General features: G+C 39.0%; 3 protein-coding genes across 5 annotated transcripts; 2 read left to right on the plus strand and 1 right to left on the minus strand.

Annotated features, from left to right (window-relative positions):
* The first annotated feature begins 136 nt into the window (after nucleotides 1-136).
* Nucleotides 137-2,831, plus strand: LOC106642808 (sterol O-acyltransferase 1). The gene is made up of 7 exons (XM_014357690.2): nucleotides 137-572; nucleotides 676-846; nucleotides 978-1,126; nucleotides 1,202-1,341; nucleotides 1,477-1,652; nucleotides 1,750-2,023; nucleotides 2,110-2,831. Exons 1-7 carry the CDS (start codon nucleotides 499-501, stop codon nucleotides 2,563-2,565), a joined length of 1,440 nt encoding a protein of 479 aa, XP_014213176.2. The 5' UTR covers nucleotides 137-498; the 3' UTR covers nucleotides 2,566-2,831.
* On the minus strand, nucleotides 2,697-10,119 carry MED1 (Mediator complex subunit 1). Of its 3 annotated transcripts, none has more exons than XM_014357688.2 (12): nucleotides 9,907-10,119; nucleotides 9,592-9,816; nucleotides 9,346-9,491; nucleotides 9,098-9,231; nucleotides 8,860-9,007; nucleotides 8,569-8,788; nucleotides 8,260-8,485; nucleotides 7,951-8,182; nucleotides 5,467-7,872; nucleotides 4,046-4,765; nucleotides 3,709-3,844; nucleotides 2,697-3,561 (listed from the first exon to the last, which is right to left on the minus strand). In XM_014357688.2, exons 2-12 carry the CDS (start codon nucleotides 9,656-9,658, stop codon nucleotides 3,554-3,556), a joined length of 4,443 nt encoding a protein of 1,480 aa, XP_014213174.2. In that variant the 5' UTR covers nucleotides 9,659-9,816; nucleotides 9,907-10,119; the 3' UTR covers nucleotides 2,697-3,553. The 3 variants fall into 3 exon arrangements, with proteins under 3 accessions (XP_014213174.2, XP_014213173.2, XP_014213175.2); XM_014357687.2 differs by having other exon boundaries at nucleotides 9,592-9,819; XM_014357689.2 differs by having other exon boundaries at nucleotides 9,592-9,741; nucleotides 9,844-10,119.
* A 5,895-nt stretch (nucleotides 10,120-16,014) lies between these two features.
* Nucleotides 16,015-21,448, plus strand: LOC106642769 (alpha-amylase-related protein). The gene is made up of 6 exons (XM_089593299.1): nucleotides 16,015-16,294; nucleotides 18,842-19,272; nucleotides 19,356-19,593; nucleotides 20,206-20,610; nucleotides 20,791-20,988; nucleotides 21,158-21,448. Exons 1-6 carry the CDS (start codon nucleotides 16,025-16,027, stop codon nucleotides 21,170-21,172), a joined length of 1,557 nt encoding a protein of 518 aa, XP_089449425.1. The 5' UTR covers nucleotides 16,015-16,024; the 3' UTR covers nucleotides 21,173-21,448.
* Nucleotides 21,449-21,798: the final 350 nt, after the last annotated feature.

A 21,798-nucleotide genomic window follows, 5' to 3' on the forward strand; every position in this document is an offset into this window, starting at 1 on the left:
TTCCGCATGCGTGTGTTCTCCTACAATAAACAAGTTGGCAATGCTATAGACAGTTGTACGCATCGATCATAACGATTTATTACAAAAGAAGGAAGCGAGTACGCGTGCACTCGCAGTCAGATGAACGACCTTTTTCATTGATGAGTAAAGTTGCTGTCGTGTTTATCACGAGTCGTTCTTGTACAATTTTTTCCGGTATGAGCGCAAAAAAAAAAAAAAAACTCTATCGACGCACAGTCGGGGGCAAAGCAACCATCCGAGCGGCCGGTCATAAATAATTGCAGAGGCGAAAATTATCACGAGTATAGGAAAAGTGAACGAGATCGGTGGTGTACGTAACAAAGCAAAGCAATAGCGCGAGTGCACGTCGAAATAAATATGAAAAGGCTTTTTCCGATTTTACAGTGACATATCGGTTTTTTTTTTTATTTATATAAATTTAAATATATCATTGCGGATAAAACGTGTGTAATTTAACGTCAAGTGGATCGAGTAAAAATGCCGACGACACTTCAAAAATCACGGGTGGATGCTCGCAAAAACGATGGGCAAAAATCAATGGATGACAACAAGTAAGTATATATGTTCACGATCATTCAACATTGTATTTTATCGATGCTGATGAATATATAGTGTTTCACTTCTCGGTTGTACAATGTCGTGTTATTTTCACAGAAAAGAAAGAAGAAATCAGATCGCACGTGACAAAGAGTTCATCCCGCGAAACTCTTTGCTTACCGATCTCTTCAAAATAAATCACATACAGACCATTTACAACATATTCCTGGTCATGTTTATAATACTTTTCATGACCGTTATTACTCACGATTACATCGAAAAAGGACAGTAAGTATGAGCGAATTACTTACAAACTTTGGAATTCCAGTCGTTGATAGCCATCTCATCTAATTTATGTAACTATATGCGATGTAATGATGGTACTGTTTTTTTTTTTTTTTGTTTTTTTTCATCAACAGGATAAATTTTGGTTTGAATACGGTGAGGTACAGTTTTGGAAATCTGTCGGGTGTCTGCCGCGTATGGATCCTCATGAAAATATCAACGTTCCTCGTGTACGTGGGATTTTCCGTTTGGGCCCGAGCGCGCGTCAACTTTCCTCAAAAATGTAAATATTTACTTTGGCCAAGGCAGCCGCGAAATAGCATAATACAGGCCCATTTTCGTTTTTTTTTTGTTTCAGCGCTCGTTAAAACTATCTTGGATTACGGCTGTTTGTTGATTTTTATCGCGAGTCTGGTGGTGTTCGTTCTCTTGCCGGCCAAACTTCTTATCAAGGAATATTTCCCACCGGCCTCGAGCTTCATCATCATGATGGAACAAGTATGTGTCTATATTATATTATTATTTATATATATATAATATACACTTGATCGATCGATCGTACAGTATATACATATGATGTTCGATTAAATACATAAAAATGACTGTCTCATACGTTGTGTTGCACGACAAAAGGTCCGCATGTTGATGAAATTGTATGCGTTTGTGCGGAGTAACGCGCCAAACGTGTTGAAACGAAAAGCTGATGGGGACAAAAATCGTGGCGCAAATGTCAATCTTTGTCCGGAATTTTCAAAGTTTTTCTACTTTATGTTTGCACCGACCTTGATATACAGGGACGAGTACCCAAGGTTTGTTTGCAATTGCAAAACGTGACGATTACGTAATAAACACATTTGTAAACAAATCGAGATTATTATTATTACATGACACGTGAATCGTTTTCAGAACAAAGTGCATCAGTTGGCGAAACGTGTTGTGGTACCTCGTAGAAGTGGCCATTGTAATATTGTACTCGGCTTTTATATTTGAGCACTTTGTGATATCGGCTTTTGAAAGACACGGCATCCGCATCTTCGAGTCGCAAACCGTGATTCTCACGGTATTCAGCCTGACCTTACCTTCCGTTTGCATCTACATTTTTGGATTTTACGTCTTGCTACACTCTTGGCAAAATGCTATGGCAGAGCTCCTTGGTTTCGCCGACAAGTTGTTCTACACGGTTTGGGGAAAACTCTCTATGTGTATACATTCAGCATTGAAAAAAAAAAGAAAAAAAAAAAAATTATCATTATTACTATTTTGCAGGACTGGTGGAATTGCACGAATTACAGCGCATTTTACAAATCTTGGAATATTCTAGTCCAAGATTGGCTCTACCATTACATATACCGAGATGTTTACGATCTATACAGGAGCAAAATTATTTCCACCGTAGCGGTCTTTTTCATCTCGGCAGTAGTTCACGAATACATCATAGGATTCGCTCTGCGTTTCGTTTACCCCGTGATGACGTTTATGTTCGGAGGAATTGGTTTGCTTGTTCTGTTTGTCACGAGGAATTTTCCAAAAATGGCCGGGAACATGTTCGTGTGGTTCAGTATTATCACCGGGAACGGTATAATGATAACTCTTTATTCGATGGAGTATTACGCAAGATTACGTTGCCCGCCTTACAACGATAAACTGCAAGACTTGTTGTTACCGAGAAGTTGGATTTGCCAGGAGATTAAGAATAACGTATCATCGCACCTACACGCTTGAAAGATAAGACCTAACTATATTATTGTCTTTTATTTTTTTATCATTTAGGTGTTCACACATCGCGTACTTATATGCATAAGGTTTTTTTTTTTTCTACGAATACTACCTTGTGAAATAAGATTTAACATTAATTTTGTAAAAAAGTTATTTTATTGTGTTTTTCATATACGTGTATACGCAATTCAATAATTATAATATATAGAGATGTATCATTAAATGCGTATGTGTATGTATGTACATGTCTATACAATTAAATATATATAATATATATAATATTTTTCTGTGCTTAGCACAAAGCGATCCGGTATTTTTGGAACTTTTTTGTTTTTTAGACGCAATGATTGCAAAGTTGTCGAAAGAACGGATTCCTTATAATTGATTGGAACAAATCCATAATTATCCCTTTTTTTAAAAAAATTTTTCAATACCGAATCGTTTTGACTGTCAAAATCTCAACAAATGTCATATCCATCAAGTAGTTTTTCAACAATAAGGCTTCAGCAATTACGCTTTTCACTGGTATCAGATAGCCCAGCTAATTCACACGATCAATACGAAATAGTTACACACTTGTAAAGAAAAAAAAAAGCAAAGGAATAGTATTCTAACGAGTAATTGTTTAAAAAATTATTAAATGTCATAAATATCATTAATTTGATTGTAATTGTTTTGCTACAAATTCATGTACGAGAAGCACGTTGAAAGATAATGATTGTCTTATACTTACGGTCAACTCCTGTAGTAAAACGTTGTTTGTACATTCGTATAAATTATACTAATCGTTTGAACACACTATTTTTCATCGTACAATTATTTTGGGAAATCGTCAACATCACGGTAAAGTTTTTCCTATGGCGTCAATAACAGACTTACATCAAAATTTCATTTAATTTACCAATACTCCGGATTCTTGTGGAATAATCATTTCTGGAAGTGTCGTGATGCACGCACGCGGTGAACGTCGCAAGTGCACTGTCAACTTGGATTTTCAAGACCCTGCGTTGACAAAAACATGCATGAAAATGTTGAAACACTACACTTTTTTTTTTTCTTTTTTTTTTTTCTTCGTTATAAAGGTAAGGTAACGAGGAGGGGGAAAAAAAAAGCAAAAGAAGCTCAGAAGAGAGTTATAATAGAACGTACCAACTAGAGCTTCTTCAAGTTCTTCGTCGGTGATGCAGGGCGAAGCCGAGTGGGGGGACGGTGGGATGACCCGCGGCGAGGGCGCCGGACTCTTGACGATGAATTGACCGCTGACTGAGGGGCTCTGCGGGAAGCCCTGTTAACAAAAGGGTTTTCACAAGTTGGGCGTGTGTGTGCCGTTCGGCTAAAATTCGTCGCGTTCAAGCGAATCACAGCAGAACTTGACGACAGATTGTCTTTGCCAAGTAATATTTAGCTTCGACAGATTGCTCTCGAGGAAGCGCGGGCGACTGAAGCCGGTCTGCTGAGATGTCGCTTGTGGAAAACCCAATGTTACCAGGCCAGGTGGCATCGGAGAAGTCGCAGCCATCGAAGAAGAGGGCGGCGGCAGCGGTGGAGGTAGCGGTGGGGGTGGTGGCGGTGGCGGTGGCGGGGACGTCGCGGTCTTACGCAGGGGTGACGAGGACTGATCCACGACGACGTGATCCGGGACCGGTGGCTTTGCGATCAAGGTGAGGCCCTCGAGGCTCGTGGAACTCGTTTCTCGCGGCTCGATTTCCGTGGCCGTGGGGTCCTTGGACGCGAGGTCGTCCGGCTGTAGGGACAGATTTGTCGGATCCGGAAGATCGTCGAGTTTGGCCGGCTTGGCCGGGGGCAGCGACTCCTTGGCGGGTGGGATGTCGCGCTTCTCAACCGGATTAGCAGCCTCGGCGTGCTGGCGAGCCGAGATCTTGGGGATTTGGAAGCTGGTGTCGAGCTGCTTCATGAGAGCCAGGCCACCCAAGGCAGCAGAGGCAGCAGCAGCGGCGGCGGCAGCGGTGTTGGCAGGTTTGAAGCGGGCCTTGTCGAAGCTCTTGGCAACGCTCGATTTGCCGGCGAGACCAGTGCCACCTGAGGAGGTTGCGGATTTAAGGCCCGCCGAGCCAAGCTGCTTTTGCAGGGATGCGAGTGATGTCTTGGCGCCTGATGAGCTTGTGCCGCCGCTACCACTGCCCGCCAGTCCACCACCGACGCTGATACCGCTGCTGGATGCTGCCAAAGGTGGACTCGAACGCACCTGATTCATTGATTAAGAATCGTTTAACCGCTATAAGCTATATACACACGTATTCGTGCTGTACACAGAAACTTGGTAAATGATTTTTTTTTTTTTTTTTCTCTATTTTTCAAGTAATTATGCCATTCCACTTTGAAATGGTTCATTCATCGTACTGATTTTTTGACTTGAATAACAAGTATAAATAAGGCCTAGTATCGACTTATTACTATTGTTATTTTGTGATTTTGCTTTTGCTTTGTACCACGATTATTTTTACTGGTAAATTATTGACCGCGTTTCGTAAATAATGTTAGTCAAATAAATTGCACAGAAAATAAAAATTTTGTGCAGTATTTTTATAATCTTGTAATTTTGATACGTGCGCTTTATAATTTAGAGAATAAAACATATACATGAGTTATTTTAAAATATTTTATTTAGTTATCAGTAGTTAAAAAAAAAAAATACTTATTTGAGAAAAATCAACTGTGTTGACATATTGTATCACCAGATGACGAATCTTAATATATGTATAAAAAAAAAAGGTAAATCTTATATAAAAGTAATGCGAGTCGCACGATATTATTTGAATAATGTAATTTTACGTGGTGTAGTTAAACACTAATCGAACGCTCGGGATCACATTTAATGGGCCGATCGTGCCGTTAAACTCAACAGTATAAGAGATCATAAGGAACGAATAAAGGTAAAGTAAAGACCTTCGTCGAAGTCTGGCTCTGCGGTTTCCTCGAAGCTGGTCCAGATATCACACCAGGTTTAAGTCCCGTGTAAGTCTTGCTGGAGGCCCCATTGCCCGAGCCGCTCAGCCCCATTCCGGGAAGCTTGAGTCCACCACCGCTGCCCAACTTCAGATCTTTCGCGCGCGCCTTGTTGATCGTTATCTTCATCCCGTCCGAGCTCGGTTTCACCATGTAGCTCGAGTCAGTGCCGGCTCCCAAACTCGCCCCGGGACTCGAACCATCGTCACTGCAGTGCCGAGCGCTCGTCAACTTGTCGATCACGGCGCTGAGCGAGCCTTTCCGGTTCCTCGCTTGCTGCTGTTGCTGTGGCTCTGTCACAGCCAGCTTGCGCTCCTTGTCCTTGCCAGGCGGACAGGCCGTTGCAGCGGTGGCTGGGGAGACTGCGGAGGAGACCGGACTGACGCTCAGTGCTCCCGATAGACCAGGCGATGGCACTGGCTTCGGCCTAGGGGTGTCCTGCTTACTCATTCTGTAGGCAGGTGAGTGCTTGGGACTGGGCGTGGACTTGCCGGAGCCCCCGGATGGCGATTGCCTGAGCGCGGATGGACTCGACTTGCCCACCAGGAGGCTCGATTGCGTTGGCGAGAGGCTGAACTTGCGCTGGATACCTGCCGGCGAGGAGGGCCTGGATGACGATGACGACGAAGACGACGACGACGACGAGGAGGAGGACGAATTGGAGGAAGGCGAAAAGTGCCTGGGCGGAGACTCGGAGCTTGGCTTTATGCTGAGCGACACTGGCTTGGACAGAGGATCCGTCTGTTTGAGCGGCAACTTGTCCGGGGGCCCCATTGGGCTCGTATCCCGTTTACGCTTGCGCTTTTTTTCGAGTCGCAGCTTGCTGTCGTCGTAACCAGGCGTCCGCATCTTGGAGCTCTTGCGTTCTTTACGCTCGTCACCAAGTGGACTGGACTTGGTGCTCGAGCTCGAGATGGCCGTTATCGTGATCGAACTGGGCAGCTGCGTCTGCGAGAGCGAGCTAATGGGAATGATTTCTATTCCAGGTCGTCGATCCAATCCCATGCCCGAGAGCATCGCACTGTAGTTTGTACTCGAGCTTGGGTTGCTGGAGCCGCTCGGGGTGATGGGTGTGATGCTGACTGAGGGCGAGACGAGGCTTTTGCCCTCCTCGAAGAGCGCTACCACGGCCTTCTCCTCGGCGCGCTTCTTGAGCTTGCGCTCGCGACGCAGCGCCTCCTCGGTACTCGAGGCTTCCACCGGCATGAGCTCTGTGACGCCGTCGGGGTCCAAGGTGCGCTCGGTGCCGAGTAACTCGAGACCTTCGAGGCCGGAGAGATCGAGGCCCGTTATTATTCCGGACGACGCAGGCGTTGGCGTGCGACCGTCGCTGGTTGCGTCTCTACTTCCGGTCGGCGTGCCCACGGGCGTTGAGTCCGAGCTCGAACTCTCCAGAAGGATCTCAGCGGCATCGAACTCGCCCTTACGCTTCGGGCTCTTCCATGCGCCATCGGCGGCGGCCTTGCGCTTGCGAGATTTTTTAGCTTTGACGTCTAGCGATATGCCGGGGGGAGTCAGAGCACCGACGAGTACATTCTGATGCATCGAGGAACTCAGCAGTGGTCCAGCACTGGCAGCCGAGGGTGTATCGGAGGGGCCGGATAACGACGGAAACCCGATACAATTTCCGTCTCCGGCTTCAAAAAAAGACTGCTGCGGCTGTTGATACTGTGGTTGCTGCAGTTGTAACTGTTGGTTCCTCTGCTGCTGCTGCTGTTGTTGAGATGGCTGCTGTTGTTGCATTCCCGTGCCGTTCATAGTGCTTGGTTCTTGTTTGATTTTGTCGTCCTCGTTACCAAACTCGGACATACCCGAGCCATTGTGGTGATTATTTTGCTGATGCGAACCGGAGCCAAGATTGTTGTTGAAATTGCCGTTTCCCGTGCTCATTGTGTTCAAAATGAAAGTGCGGCCCTCCCAAACTTTGAGTAAGGTTCTCATTGTTAATGGAATGCTCAAGCACCGTTGCAATACTTTTCCTGCGAGCTCCGAGGTCTGCTCTGTGTTAGTAATACTGACTCCGTACAGTTTACATTTCAAGGCGGATATGTCTGATAGATCTAATTCGGCGGTAGCCAGGGTCTCCTCAAAGGGATGCTCCAAACTGACGGATATGCACTGCCAAGACAAGGCACTTACTTCGAAAATTGTCATGTGTTCGGGATCTTGACGAGCCATGGGCCTCACGCAACTTGAGATCAAAGTATTAAATAGCGCCTGCTGACGAAGGAATACCAAAATTTGCGGAACGTGCGCTGGATGAGTGAAGGGTATGCTGCCCACCAACACCCCTTCCATGCTTTTATTTTCCGTCATAAAGTAACAGTGCTGTTGGTCAGGGAGACTCTGAAAATGTTAATAAATTCTAACTTAGAAATTTTTCTTTGATAATTGGATGAGAAAAATAATGATTTAAATACTCACAACTGCGAGTCCTCTGTTATTTTGACAGTCTAATTGTTTGTCACTCGCGTGTTGAACAATCATACTAAGAAGAGGATAGGGCGCTGATATATCAGTGCACTCGAGGTCTGTCACTTTTTGTATACGACGAATTAATTCTAAACACATGGGCATTTTTTTAGCCAACTTCAGAACGAAGCATGCCGGCAGCATCGACGAATTAGAACTTGTTAACGGAGCATACGAAGGTGTACTATAAAAGAAATAATTGTTGTAGTATTTTTGTCATATTTTAAGAGCGATAAAGTAATTTTCCTTCTTTAGAAATACCTTTTTCCGGTGGAACTTCTATTAACGGTAATAATACTTGAGGTTGGCAACTTGTGAGATGTGGAGCCTTCCATGCAAACTGTAACTGAATGTCCAACTTTCTTAGATATCACAGCCTCTAAACTTAAAGCATCACAGCCTTTATTGTCTTGATCAATTAAATCATAAGGTGACACGAAATACGTTAGTTTCATGGCATGTCCACCTTTCCTCCTTTCGAGTATTCCTGAAAGATATATGCTAACTGTTAATGCTTACTCTAAAAAAGAAGTAGATTAAATACAATTTTTGCAGACTCAAACGACTCACCAACAGGGCTTTTATGTACAAGGTTAAATGGCTCTTTCATGAATGTTTGCAGTTGTGCTAGAACTCCTAAATCAGTTTCTAGAGACTGCAGAGCACTAAATGCTTTACATTTGACTTTTTTATCAGCATTCAATTGGTAAATCGATGCTAAACCTTCTAGTTGACTGGTAAAATCAACGAAATCACCACGCGAGAGACATGCAACTAACTCCTCACAACTCTGAAAATTCATAAAATATGTGATGAACAAGCCAAGAAAAAAATAATGTAAATAAAAAATTGGTCAATCACCTGTTGTTCGGCTTTGCCTTCGTGATGAATTTTGACGTCTTTTATAGCCCCTGATGGTTCTAAAAGGACTTCCAAAAAAAACATGTCAGAGGATATAAATAGTTCAGTGGTTGTGCCCGTTGGAGGTCCAGTCATCATGAATTTCAATCTGCATCAGCATAATAAAAAAAGTCACGCAAGTGGTGAAAGAGCTAGTGTTATCAGTAGACAGCGATTACTAATCATGCAGAACTCTTACCCCAACTGTCGAGAAAGACTTTCTAATCTTTCTATCATAGACTGCAGAGAAGTAACTTTGATGGAGTGTTGTAGTGCATCCAAGCATTTTTGAAGCTGGCTTTTCTCAACACTGTCCATGCCAAACCTTTTATCCTGTTACAAGAAGAAAAATAAATTAAGCTAGAGAAAGAGCCACTGTCCATTCAGAATACATAATAGCGGTTGATGTAAGCTGTGAGTATTAACAATATTGATCTCTTTGCTCACCAGCATGGTCATGCGCATGTTTTTGGCAGTTTCAACGAGACTCTTGAAACTCGACGCTTTTGAGCGTAGCTTTTCCATAAGTAGCTCCATTTGCCATTCTTTGTTCTTGCTCGAGGAAACGGCTGTTCCACCAGTCGTTTGATCGGCTGCAAAGAGACGTAAGTATATCGAGGTGTTACAAACTGTGGGTCCAATAGATGCAACAGCAAAGTAAGTACACATATACTCATCGCACAGCTAACTCACCAAGAGACGGGGCCGTTTGACCCGTAGCCGGATTCATGAAACCGTTGAGTGGTAAGGCCCCGGTCATGATGTCTCCAATTTCAGCTTCAGCACTGCTGCTATTGTTGACGATGGAGCTGACGACGTAGCGCGAAGAACGAAGCCATCATCCTTCGTAGTGCAAAAAAAATGAACGCTAACATATAGCCTATAACCATCCACGTTGCAATCTCGAGCACCAAGAAACTACTGTCTATTATATGTATGCATTACCTGCTATGATCGCCTATGCGTCAATAGGAAGTTCAAGAGTCAATTCGGATAACCTATACTCACCTACTTGCAAAGTATAAACTACATAGGTAGTATGATTTAAACTATAAAAATAGTTCTGCACTATGAGTATTCAGTTTGAAGTATATAAAACTGAGCAGAAAAAATAGGAGAGCGATAGAAACATTAGGAACTATACTTAAATTTAAGTACAAGAAAACGAAACTTCGGGGATGGTGTATCTCTTATACTATAACTTGTACATTACGTCCAGTGTCCACACTCCACAGCATCACACACGAACTATACCAATTGGTGATGGTGATCTTAATTGCGTGTAAAAGTATATAAGGGCGCGTTTAGATGTGGACTATGTGGAGTCCTGGAGGTAGAGTCTGATCATAATATTTTGCCAAGAATATGTGTATATATATACACATAAATAGTAATATTTTTTTTTAAATAGAATCTTTAAAGATTAATGACTAACAATCTTTCAAGGCTTTTAAATAGTTTATTTTTATATTAATAACAAACAGTCGAGCAGACGCACAGCAGACGCCACACACTGCTCCAGCTGTCACTGTGAGCAGCATATATATATATATATGGTAAAAGCAGCGTGCAAATATATATAGCCAAATGGGACATCCGCCTAGCGGCAAATTCAAATGTTCTAAAACCAATCAACTTAAATTCAAGCTTTTTAAACCCTTTACCCCGAGTGCTTTAACCCCATATTCCTGTACTCTTGAGCCTTTAAACCAAATGACCTGAGGTGTAGAGTTCAATTAGTTAATAATTTCATTTTTTTATTAACAATAAAAGAGCTACTCGTCACAAAAAAAAGAAATAACTTACACGTTTTAAAAAGAATAAAAAAATGAATAAAAAAATAAAAAAGTGACAGTAACCATATAAATTGATATCGGTATACGACATGTGTTAATATTTTATAATGTTATGGTTTAATTAAAAATAATCGAAGTTAAAAATTTTATGCTGCATAAAGATAAAAAATTTTTTTTGATAAAATTGTTCTAGCATTTTTTTTTGGAAAATTAGTTTATTTAGGTTGCTACTTTGTGTACGTATACAAAAATGATTCAAAAATATAAAATTTTAAGACTTTATTAAAAATCTCATCTGATTTAAATTAAAGGCATGTTAAATAATAACGATAATATATTCAGTAGCCGTTTTTTTAGTACGTATACAAAAAAAGAATATGTTGGACACAAAAGGATTTTTCAAGAGAGAAAACAAACAAAAGAGCAAATATATGATAAGCTGTTTAAACGAATTATAACTGGAAAAAAATAATTTTACACTAAATGGGCAGATTACAATATGTAAGTTGATTAATGTTGGAAAATTATATTAAGTTAAAGCAGCGGGCGTATGTTTTTCTTGATTTCTCAGAATTTTCACCCTTTGTAAGAAAAAATGAAAAAAAGAGAGGAATTTGCTTTGGAAAAACGTAAATAATAAAGCAGGACACTGGTTTTTTAACAGAAATGTAAAAATAAAAACAAAAAAAATATGTGCGCACCAGCAAGTCACCCACGTCCTACTTACCCATAGAGATATTATAAATAGAGTAGGCAAGCAGCCCAGAAACACGTTGCCATGGTAGAAAGAGATGCTAGACCGAGATACCCGTCTGTCTCTCTCTTGGGCTTACGCTGATTGGCTGCTGCGCAAATGTATATATAGATATACGGGAGACGCGCGTTGAGCCAGAGTAGGGGGATGGGGCTCGAACTCCAACGGACAAGGAGTAGAGGGAGAGCTCCCCACCCAAATTTAACCTAAACCTCTCCCCCCCTGGGGCACACCTTAAATATGCCATTCACACAATTTCTGAGAGTATACTCGATAGCTGAGAGGACTAATCGTTTTGAGTGCGCGAAGATAGTGGCTTCGAATCTTCGCCGATTTTTTTTTTTTTTTTTCTAATTACAGCCTTTAATAGTCGCATATAAATAATTTAATTATCAATTTAAAAATTGTAATATATATTTAGATAAAATTACTGCAATGCAACTATTAATCTATTGTGTACTCATGATTTTTTTCTGATCTTTTTTTATATGAAGTACAAAACAATATGTAAGAGAGTAATTTGTTTTTAATAAGGACAATATATATATAGTTCATATCTCAGTTGAGGTCAGAACCCAATACAAAAAAAAATATACATACATACATTACTTTATGTTTAATAATAACAAACTAATTTTGTAACATTTTTTTTACTTTTGAAAAATATTTTGTAAACTGTCCTATCAATAAAAAAAAAAATTATAAAAATGTTAACTGTAGTTAAAATAAGAGTAAAAAAAGTTGTACGTATAATGAAACTAGGAATTTCGTATGATTTATTAAAACAATGTATGTATAATAACTTTATCTTTAATAATTTTTAATAATAAAAGTGTACTTAAGTTTAAGATAAATAAATTATTACAATCGAAGGAAGATTCTGTAAGAAAACATTTTATTACATGCATTAAATTAGAAGTAAATTAAAAATTTTTTTAAAAATGTTTTTCAATGAAAAAATGTTATAATGTAAAAACTTGTACAATAACAAATCTAACATCTTTTATTCGCCTTTGAAAATAGTGAGCTTATTGTATAACATTCTTACTCTATACTTAATGTCCCCCAACTTATCCGATTCGTGTTTTAAGCGTTTATCAATGTAGTTTTGTACAATAAGATGAATTAGTTTTTGTCGATGCTCGCATGCAGTTTGGTGATCATAATAAAAAAAATGATTTTTATCATCCAATTTGTGCATTGGAATAATTTTTAGTGTTTCAGTCACCAGCTTAAAATTAATATTTTTAGATAATAATAAATTTTTGTTTTGTCTTATAATTTTTTCGGTTAGTCGACAAATGTAATTTACATCATCGGAAGCATATTTCAATGAACCACGATTTTTCAAATCAGTCAATTTCGATTTTGATGAAACATCTCCATTTAACAAATGCAAACAATGTTGACAATTTATTTTTTTTGTTATTGAAAATACAACAGCTCCAGCAGTATGTTTCATTACGTGCTCTAAATACTCAGACTTAACCCATGTATCTTCTTTGGCATAATCATGTTCTATTATACTAGAGTTGAAGTGTAAATATTTTTCAACATGAGAAAGTGTAACTTTGTTTTCCTTTATGTTACTCGTGGCTTTTTCTACATGTGATTTATTTATCGACTTCAATTCATTATTATTACTACAAATATCATGCTTATTTTCTTTTATTTTTTCGACACAGCCTTTATAAGAAAAATTAGATGCCGTTGAACTTTCATTTTGGGGCAAACAATTAGCATTACGAGAAATCATAACGTCCATGTTATTCAACAATAGTTTTTTAATGGCAGATTGAAATTGAACGGTTGTTGGGTTGATGGTAAATCCATTCATTCGTCGAATAATAGCAAAAAGCATTTCCACATGATCTTGTGATAGTTTATACGATAAGAAATATGAAGAAATTTTATTTTCTAGTACAGTTTTACACAATGAGTAAAGATTAGTTAAACAAATGATTAGTCCGAGAAAACCAGTTTTTGTTGCAGGAGTTAGAAGAACACATTTACGTACAATCATTTTTGTATTTGAATCATCATTTTTAACAACACACATACAAACGTCGTAAATAATTTACGTCATGGATTACCGGCTGTTCCAACAAATAATACAATATACAAAATAATACAAATATATACAATAATACAAATAATTCGCGTTGTTAATAGTTTTCTGCTACGACTCCCTCCTTAGGACTCAGCTGTATTGTACAATGCTTGTATATATATATATGCGAAATATCCACAGCCAATCAACAGCGACGAAAGACAGAGACAGACGGGTAAGCTCAATCTTGCATCCTTTTCTTTCGTGTCAACGCGTTCACTTACGGGACATTCTGCGGCTTGCCTACTCTATTTATAATATCTCTATGTACTTACCTCACTTACCTGTAGGTCAGGATTGGTGAGCTACTACAACGATAGCAAACTATTCAAACCAAGTCCGTCCACGTGGGTGACTGTAGACTTACGTCATGAGCCAGTGTGCACACATCTCTGAACATCTGCATACAATTTGGTCTTTATATACTAACCAGACACTTTTTTCGCCACATGCGGGAGCGAACTGGAAAAACAGCGATCGAATCAAGGACTCGTTGGGAGGGTTTAAAGTGGATGCATCTAGCAGAAACCACGTTTTTCTAATTTCCTCTCAACTTTTCTTTTCGTTTGAACCGTTCGGTATTTCACAAACGATGATATTCATGAAAAGTGTCGAAAAGTGTTAACCGTATGCCGCCACGCGGTCGAAGATTCAGTTATACCATTACAGCGTCCATTCGTTGTTGATAACCAAGTCAGCGTGGCCACGCCTTAGCGGAAAATTCAAACGTTCTAAAATCAATCAACTTAAATTTAAGCTCTTAAGCCCTCGAAACCTTTACCCCAAGTACTATAAGGAGCTCTAGAGATTTGGAGTGAAAGTTTATGCTTGTTAATAATTTTTATTTATAAGCTAATCGAGTTATTTCAATTATTCATTATTTTTTCATATCCTACCAATACCATTTTAATGGTTTACAAGTTATTTCCGTTTTTTTTTAATAACTAGCGCTTTTATTGTTAGTAAAAAAATTAAATTATCAACTAATTAAATCCTACACATCGGGTCACGCCTCACTCGTATATTCACAACAAATAAGCCTTCCGAAAGCTCTGGGTTTTCTTTTATTTGTTTATTTTTTATTATTGTATTTGTCACTTGTAGTTTTCTAATTTGATCAACAGATACATTAAATTGTATAATCTTTCGTGATTATGCGGGATACCTACAAACACAAAAATTGTAATATACATACATTCAACTCTTTTGTAAATAATCTATTGTAAGTTGTAAAAAAAACTAGTTTTATTAATAATCGATAAATGGAATCACCAGAAATTTACACTGAAAATAATATTTTATGTAACAAAATGAAAAAAAAGGAGCTTTTTTTCTGTTCTATAAAACGCCATTGATTTTATGCTCCTATTAAAAATTTGTTCACTGACACATTAATTGTAAAAAAAAAAACTAGTTTTCGATAATCGAATAATTATTTGTGATAACTTTGTTAAATACGGTGCATATGTATAACTGCACTTATTCGAAGCGAATGACATGAAAACCCCTGTAAAGATACAAAAACAGAAATCTGAAACTCTGGATGATTATAATCGGTCAGTGAATTTCTGAGACACGACTGATTTTATACACACACACATATGTATGACTAAATCGATTGTCATCACCCGATAACAATGTGAGCTTTGAAGGTATTTTTTGATAGTATCTCACCTAACGCTTACAAGGTAACTCTACAAAAAAAGAGTCCCATTTTTTACTCAAGCTCCAAAAAATTAATTGTTTTTAGTGAAAAATGGCACACAATGATGAGATTAATTTTAATTTGTTGATCAAATTAGTTTTCAATTAGAATCCAACACAATAAAACTGTATACGAAGGATCCAATCATCAATATTTTTGGTATGGGGCTGTAGTCACAATTTGATTTCAAACATAAAAAAATTAATTTTTTTGTATACTAAAGAATAACAATTGTTTATTTGATGTTTTTCTTCAATTTCACAAAAAAAAAATAAATAAATAAATACTCGCTGTTTTATCCAACACATTGTAAATATTATTCGTACATGACTTGAGTTTATTTATCAAAAAAAAAAAAAAATGAAAAAAAAAACAAAAAAAAAAAATGTATAATTCGTATTATTGAGGCTGCAAATAATAAACATTGGCTTGTATACTCCACCCGGAATTAACAGACGCACGTATTATCATGACTGCGGTGATAAATCTCACTTCAAGTACAATATCGTAATCCGCAATCAGTAAAAACAATTAATTAAAAAAGGAGAATAACCAAATAGAATGAATATATACAAATGAAAAAAAAAAGAAAAGAAAGAAAAGGTGCAAAAAATATACTTACCTTCTTCTCATTTCCTGACAGAAGTCGAGGGGAAGACCAGCGGGTCGATGGTGTCCGAGATAAAACCGGCTGACGCAGCTCGTCATTTTTATCTCGCGTTATAAAATCAGTCAATTTCTCGGCGGCCGAGCAAGTACGCATGTACACTGTAAACAGACGGCAACGTAAAAATATATTTTTTAGTGCAAAAATCACAAGGTCTAAATCCAAAGTGGGTGGCATGTCCGGACGGGCGTCCATGGCGGTTGTACCGCTGCTGGTGCTTCTCGTGAGTGCCGGCGGTGCCCAAAAAGTGCCGAATTACGCGGCCAATCGGACAACGATGGTCCATCTCTTCGAGTGGAAGTGGAACGATATAGCGAACGAGTGCGAGAACTTTCTCGGGCCCAAGGGCTTTGCTGGTGTGCAGGTATACACTTACTACTCCATCTGATCGGTACTCAAGAGTTTTTTTTTTTTTTTTTTTTTTATATAATACATTCTGGCCCTATTCGGAAATGAGCAAAAAAATAATAAAAATCATAGAGAAATTACCAGCAAAAATTACCATTCCATCGGATACAAATTGGCAAAAAAAGGAAAAAAATTATAATTTGAAAGATTATTGTTTTGATAGTTCTAATTACGGGTTTTAACAGTTGAAATTATGGTGAAAACAGTAAAAATTACCATACTGGAACAGTAAATTTTATAAGGATCGGTTGATAAATTTTACCATCCCGCACAGAAATGTTTACTGTTCTAACCATACAACTGTTAAAACCCGTAATTTTAACTATTAAAACGATAATCTTTACAATTTAAAATAATAATTTTTTCATTTTTTGACAGCTAGCATCCGATTTACTGTGCGGAATGGTAATATCTGGTTCCTCGTTCCCGAATGGAGCCTTTGTAGATGTATTTTTTCGAATAAGAAATTGGCTAGGTCAAGCATTGAAAATTCAGTGGAAAAGTGAAAAAAAAAAAAAAAAAAATAGTTTTATGCATTTATTCAATTTTTATGACATAAAAGTGCGTCGGTAGTATCGACGCTTCGTACGGAAAACATATTATGCTTGGACTCCGATAAACAGCATATTTGCTATGATAATCGAAATTTTGTAACGAAACACATAACTTCGTATCAATGTTCTCTTAATCGTAAACAGACTTGTTTACACTAAAAACGCGTTAAAAACATGTAAACGGTGTAAATATTTTTTTTTTGTCAAAAAAATTCACAGGATGTTTCGACTTGAAAATTTCACCTAATCTCTATGCCAATCGGATATTTCAATCGGTATAATAGATGATATTTTATACTAATACGGTTATTTGTCATCATTCTTACGATTATTCCAAAAGACGAATGTATCGTACATTACACTACACTTTAAAACATACCATACCGTTTAAAAGATATATTCTAATTTCAGAACAATTTTCTACATGTTTTCGATATAACATGGTGATAAGGTTGTTCTCAACTTTTCTGACCCTGTTAAAATTTTCATTTTTACAATGCGCGGTTGTTTACGATAATTTGATGTAAGATTTGCCAATGACAATAAAGCAGTTACTGTTACATTCGATATACCAGTTAGGCCGAAAATTGAGTCCCTCCGTATATAAACAAAGTAATTGATGGGCGCAAATCTACTATTTCGCAACGTGAACATATTGTTCGCAAGAAAAAAATAATGCGATAAAAAAAAATATCATTCAATGTCATGGCCTTGAACTCGGATTAACAACTTGCAGGTCAATTATCTTATCCTCGATCTTATCTCCATGGCAATGCAATTCCAATCTTTTACTTCCAAGTCTATGTAAGGAAATATTTTCAATTCTTTTTTTTTTTTTTTTTTTTTTATAAATTAATTTCACAATGTTTATTAATCGATAAACTACAATTGATAATTTATTTTTTCAATCGTTATAATTTCGCTTAAACACTTACACTAGCGATCGCAGTTACTTTTTTTTAAAACTTTCATGTTTACGAGGACTTTAACGTTATATCTCATAATGCAGAGATCAAGTGCAAGATCAGTGTTACATAAATCCACTTTGGCCAAGTAGATAAGATAATTATAATCGACTTGACATTTAGGTGTATTGATCCAAATTCAAATTTGCAAAATTAAAATAGAAACTATCCTCAATGTCTAGCGCTTTTGAAGCGTTGAATAAATATTGTATTTTGTTTGTTTGACGTTAAAAATTTCGCCGAGGTATCGTATAGTAGGATTTTAAATGTGGGTTCGAAGTGAAATTACGAGAATAGATTTTTCGCTTTTTCATGGGGTAGAAGAAGCTTTGTAATGCACGGAACATCACTTATTGAGGTGTGTGTGTGTGTGTGTGTGTGTAATCATGCAGTCATATTTCTGGATTCCCTAGACACCGATTGCAATCAACCTTGGCTCATTTTTTTTTGTTTTTGCACACTCATTACCACTGAAAAATAAAATTTTTACTTTATTTTATCGGTTTTTAAATGTTGATTTTACCGATTTAGAGAAATAAATTTTTATCGGAATGTTCCAAAAATATTATTATTAAGACAAGAATTGATCCACGTGTGTGGACGCATGAGTGTACACGCACGTAAGCGATTGTATATATCTTAATATTTCCTTGATCGATTTCGATAAACCTTTTGGCTTATTATTTTCATACCAGAATGCAATTATCGTAGCTACGAAAATTGTGATACCATCGATCGGATTACTCTTCGATTGAGATATAATCGATTTTTGTTGTTGTTGCTTTCACTCTTTAGTTACGATTGCTTTGTTTTTATATATTTAACGTTGAATGTAAATGTAAAAAATCGTGACGCTTTCGGAAAACACCCTTGCACTCGGAGGTTTTTTCAAACGATCGCCGAAATGTCCCAACAAAATATTTGCTCGTAAAAACGATGAATCGGCAAGTGGCGATAGTTTGTCATTGTTCTGTTACGCCCCAGGTCTCACCGGTCCAGGAAAACGTGATAATAAAGGGCCGCCCGTGGTACGAGCGCTACCAGCCCATCAGCTACTTGATGGAGACGCGCTCGGGCACGGAAGCCGAGTTCCGGGGTATGGTCGAGCGGTGCAACCGCGTGGGCGTCCGCATCTACGTGGACGTGCTCCTGAACCACATGAGCGCCGATCACGAGGACGCGACCGGCACAGCCGGCTCCCCGGCCCGGCCGCACGAGCGCCACTACCCCGCCGTGCCCTACTCCCGCGAGCACTTTCACGACACTTGTTCCATCAACGACTACGGGAACGTCCACGAGGTGCGCAACTGCGAGCTCGTCGGGCTACACGACCTCGACCAGAGGCACCCCCACGTGCGCGCCAAACAGCTCGAGTTCCTCAACCGAGTCATCGGCGCCGGGGTCGCCGGTTTCCGGTAAATCATTGCAACATACAAATGCATAAATCATATACATAATATGTGTATATGGACTAGTAACACAATTGTCGATTGTTTAGGGTCGACGCAGCCAAGCACATGTGGCCGAACGACTTGAAGTACATTTACTCGAGCACGCGCGAGCTCAACACGAGTCACAGCTTCCCGGAGAACAGCCGTGCGTTTTTCTTCCAAGAGGTGATAGATTACGGCGGCGAGGGGATCAAGAACCACGAGTACAGCGACCTCGGGGTGGTTACCGAGTTCCGTTACGGTCACGAGCTGAGCAACGCCATGATCGGCAACAACCAGCTCAAGGTACATAATATACATATATATACTTACACCTCTCGATCATTATCGACTTGCATGAATGATTGTTGATGATGATCACGCTCGAAGCAATTTTTTAATGATACATGCGACAATCGGCACTCGATTCTGGGCAATCGTATATACTTTTATCGCTACGGTACTCTGAGATAAAAAAAAAAAAAACAACAATAACAAGTATTATAGAGAAATAACTATTGTGCACAGTAAATTGAATGAAAGCTGGTGGTGAAAACGGGAAAAGTTGTTATTTTAAACAGTAAAAATGACCACGCTGCAACGGTAAACCTTAAAAGGGTCGGTTGATACAATTTTACTTAGCCGCATTAAAAAAAAATTTTTTTTTTTTTTTGCCAACTTGCATCCGATTACCTGTGCGTAATGGTAATTTCTCGATAGTTTTAATTGATTTTATTGTATTTCTTTCTCTCAGTTGGCGGTACAACATCGTAATTGAAGATACAAAAAAGTGGGTCGTGAATGAATGATAAAAAAAAACTCGCGTCGATCACATAATATATGTAAATACACATGAATGTACGAAAATCAACGAGACGAGAGATTGAAAGTGGTAAAGTGGTCGGTGTCTGTCGACAGTGGCTGGTGAGTTGGGGCCAGGACTGGGGGTTCATGCCCCCGGGCGACGCGCTCGTCTTCATCGACAACCACGACACGCAGCGTTCCGGCAACGAGATACCCCTGACCTACCAACGCTCCCGTCTCTACAAGATGTCCGTGGCCTTCATGCTGGCCCACCCGTACGGCTGGCCACGGATCATGAGCTCGTTCGACCTATCCGGCCCCCTCAGCCCACCTACCACCTCACCCAACATACGCCCCGACGGCAGCTGCTCCGGGCCCTGGATCTGCGAGCACCGCTGGCGGCAGATCTACAACATGGTCGGGTTTCGCAATCGCGTGGCCAACGCGGACTTGAACTCCTGGTGGGACAACGGCTCCAACCAGATCAGCTTCTGCAGGGGCGACCGGGGCTTCTTGGCTGTAAGCTCCCCTTACACATGCTCACCCCGATTCTCCACCTCACGGGATATTTCGTGCAATCGTTACTTTCACTTTTACTTAATCCTATAATGGAATCGTGCGAATATTACCATATTCTATATTTTATGCATCCCTAGTCATTTTTACATAAGTTTTCATGGGGGTGTATGAATTTGCCAGATAAACGGTGAGAAGGACGCCGTGCTGAGCCAGAGGTTGAAGGTGTGTGTGGCTAAGGGTACGTACTGCGACGTCATCTCGGGTGAGCTGCGTGATGGCCGTTGTACCGGAAAGTCCATCAAAGTCGATGAAAATGGCACCGCCCACATACAGATCCGACCAAGGGACGAGGACGGCGTCGTTGCCATCCACGTTGGGGTAATACATCAACACAAATATTGTTCCATAATATTTCGTGTGGTTTAATTACCATTGCTGATCTTATTTAATTTCAATGGTTGGAAAATCATGACATTTAGGACCTCGTTATAGTATACTCTGTGACCAAAGTAAATTATTATACATATATATATATTTTTTTTTCCAGGCCAAAGCATCGTGACACGACCCGACTGGTGATGTCATCTCCACTTGAGTCAGCAGCAACATTGTTCACTTTGTCCAAGATTAGGGCTTTTTAAATTCAACGCATTATCAACAACGTTAATATTTACACCAAGCGAATATTTAATCTTTTTTTGACCAATTTTTGTTAATGAACTTATTTTATTTCAAAATAGGAGAATGATGATGTAGTATCGAACAATTTAATTCATGCTTTTGCAGTACTTTGATATCGAATATATATTTAAATAACGTTGTTATCTGGTAGACGTATCTAAAATACGTCGTATGATAAAAAAAAAAAAAAAAAAAAAAAAGGAAAACCTGCGCTAACAACTTCTTGTATGAAAAATTTTTATAAAACCAGTCAAAAACAAGCCAGTTTTCTGTTTATTAACCGAGTAAAAAAAATTACTGTACAATTTATACGGTAAGGATGCAGGTATTTGCCTGATAAGGATAAGAATGCGCGTCCTCCGAGGCAGACATAACGCGATATTTCAATTGAGAGTATACCTTTGTTACAAATTAAATGAATCGAACGACTGAGAGTGAGGTTTTTTTTATTTAAAATACTCCGAATAAGGTTGAGTCTCTTGTATTACACATAACAGAGTTACTCGC

Source organism: Copidosoma floridanum, unplaced genomic scaffold (genome assembly GCF_036245765.1).
Source record: "Copidosoma floridanum isolate Cflo_tuat_1 unplaced genomic scaffold, Cflo_Japanese_pri ptg000001l, whole genome shotgun sequence".
Classification (NCBI taxonomy): domain Eukaryota; kingdom Metazoa; phylum Arthropoda; class Insecta; order Hymenoptera; family Encyrtidae; genus Copidosoma; species Copidosoma floridanum.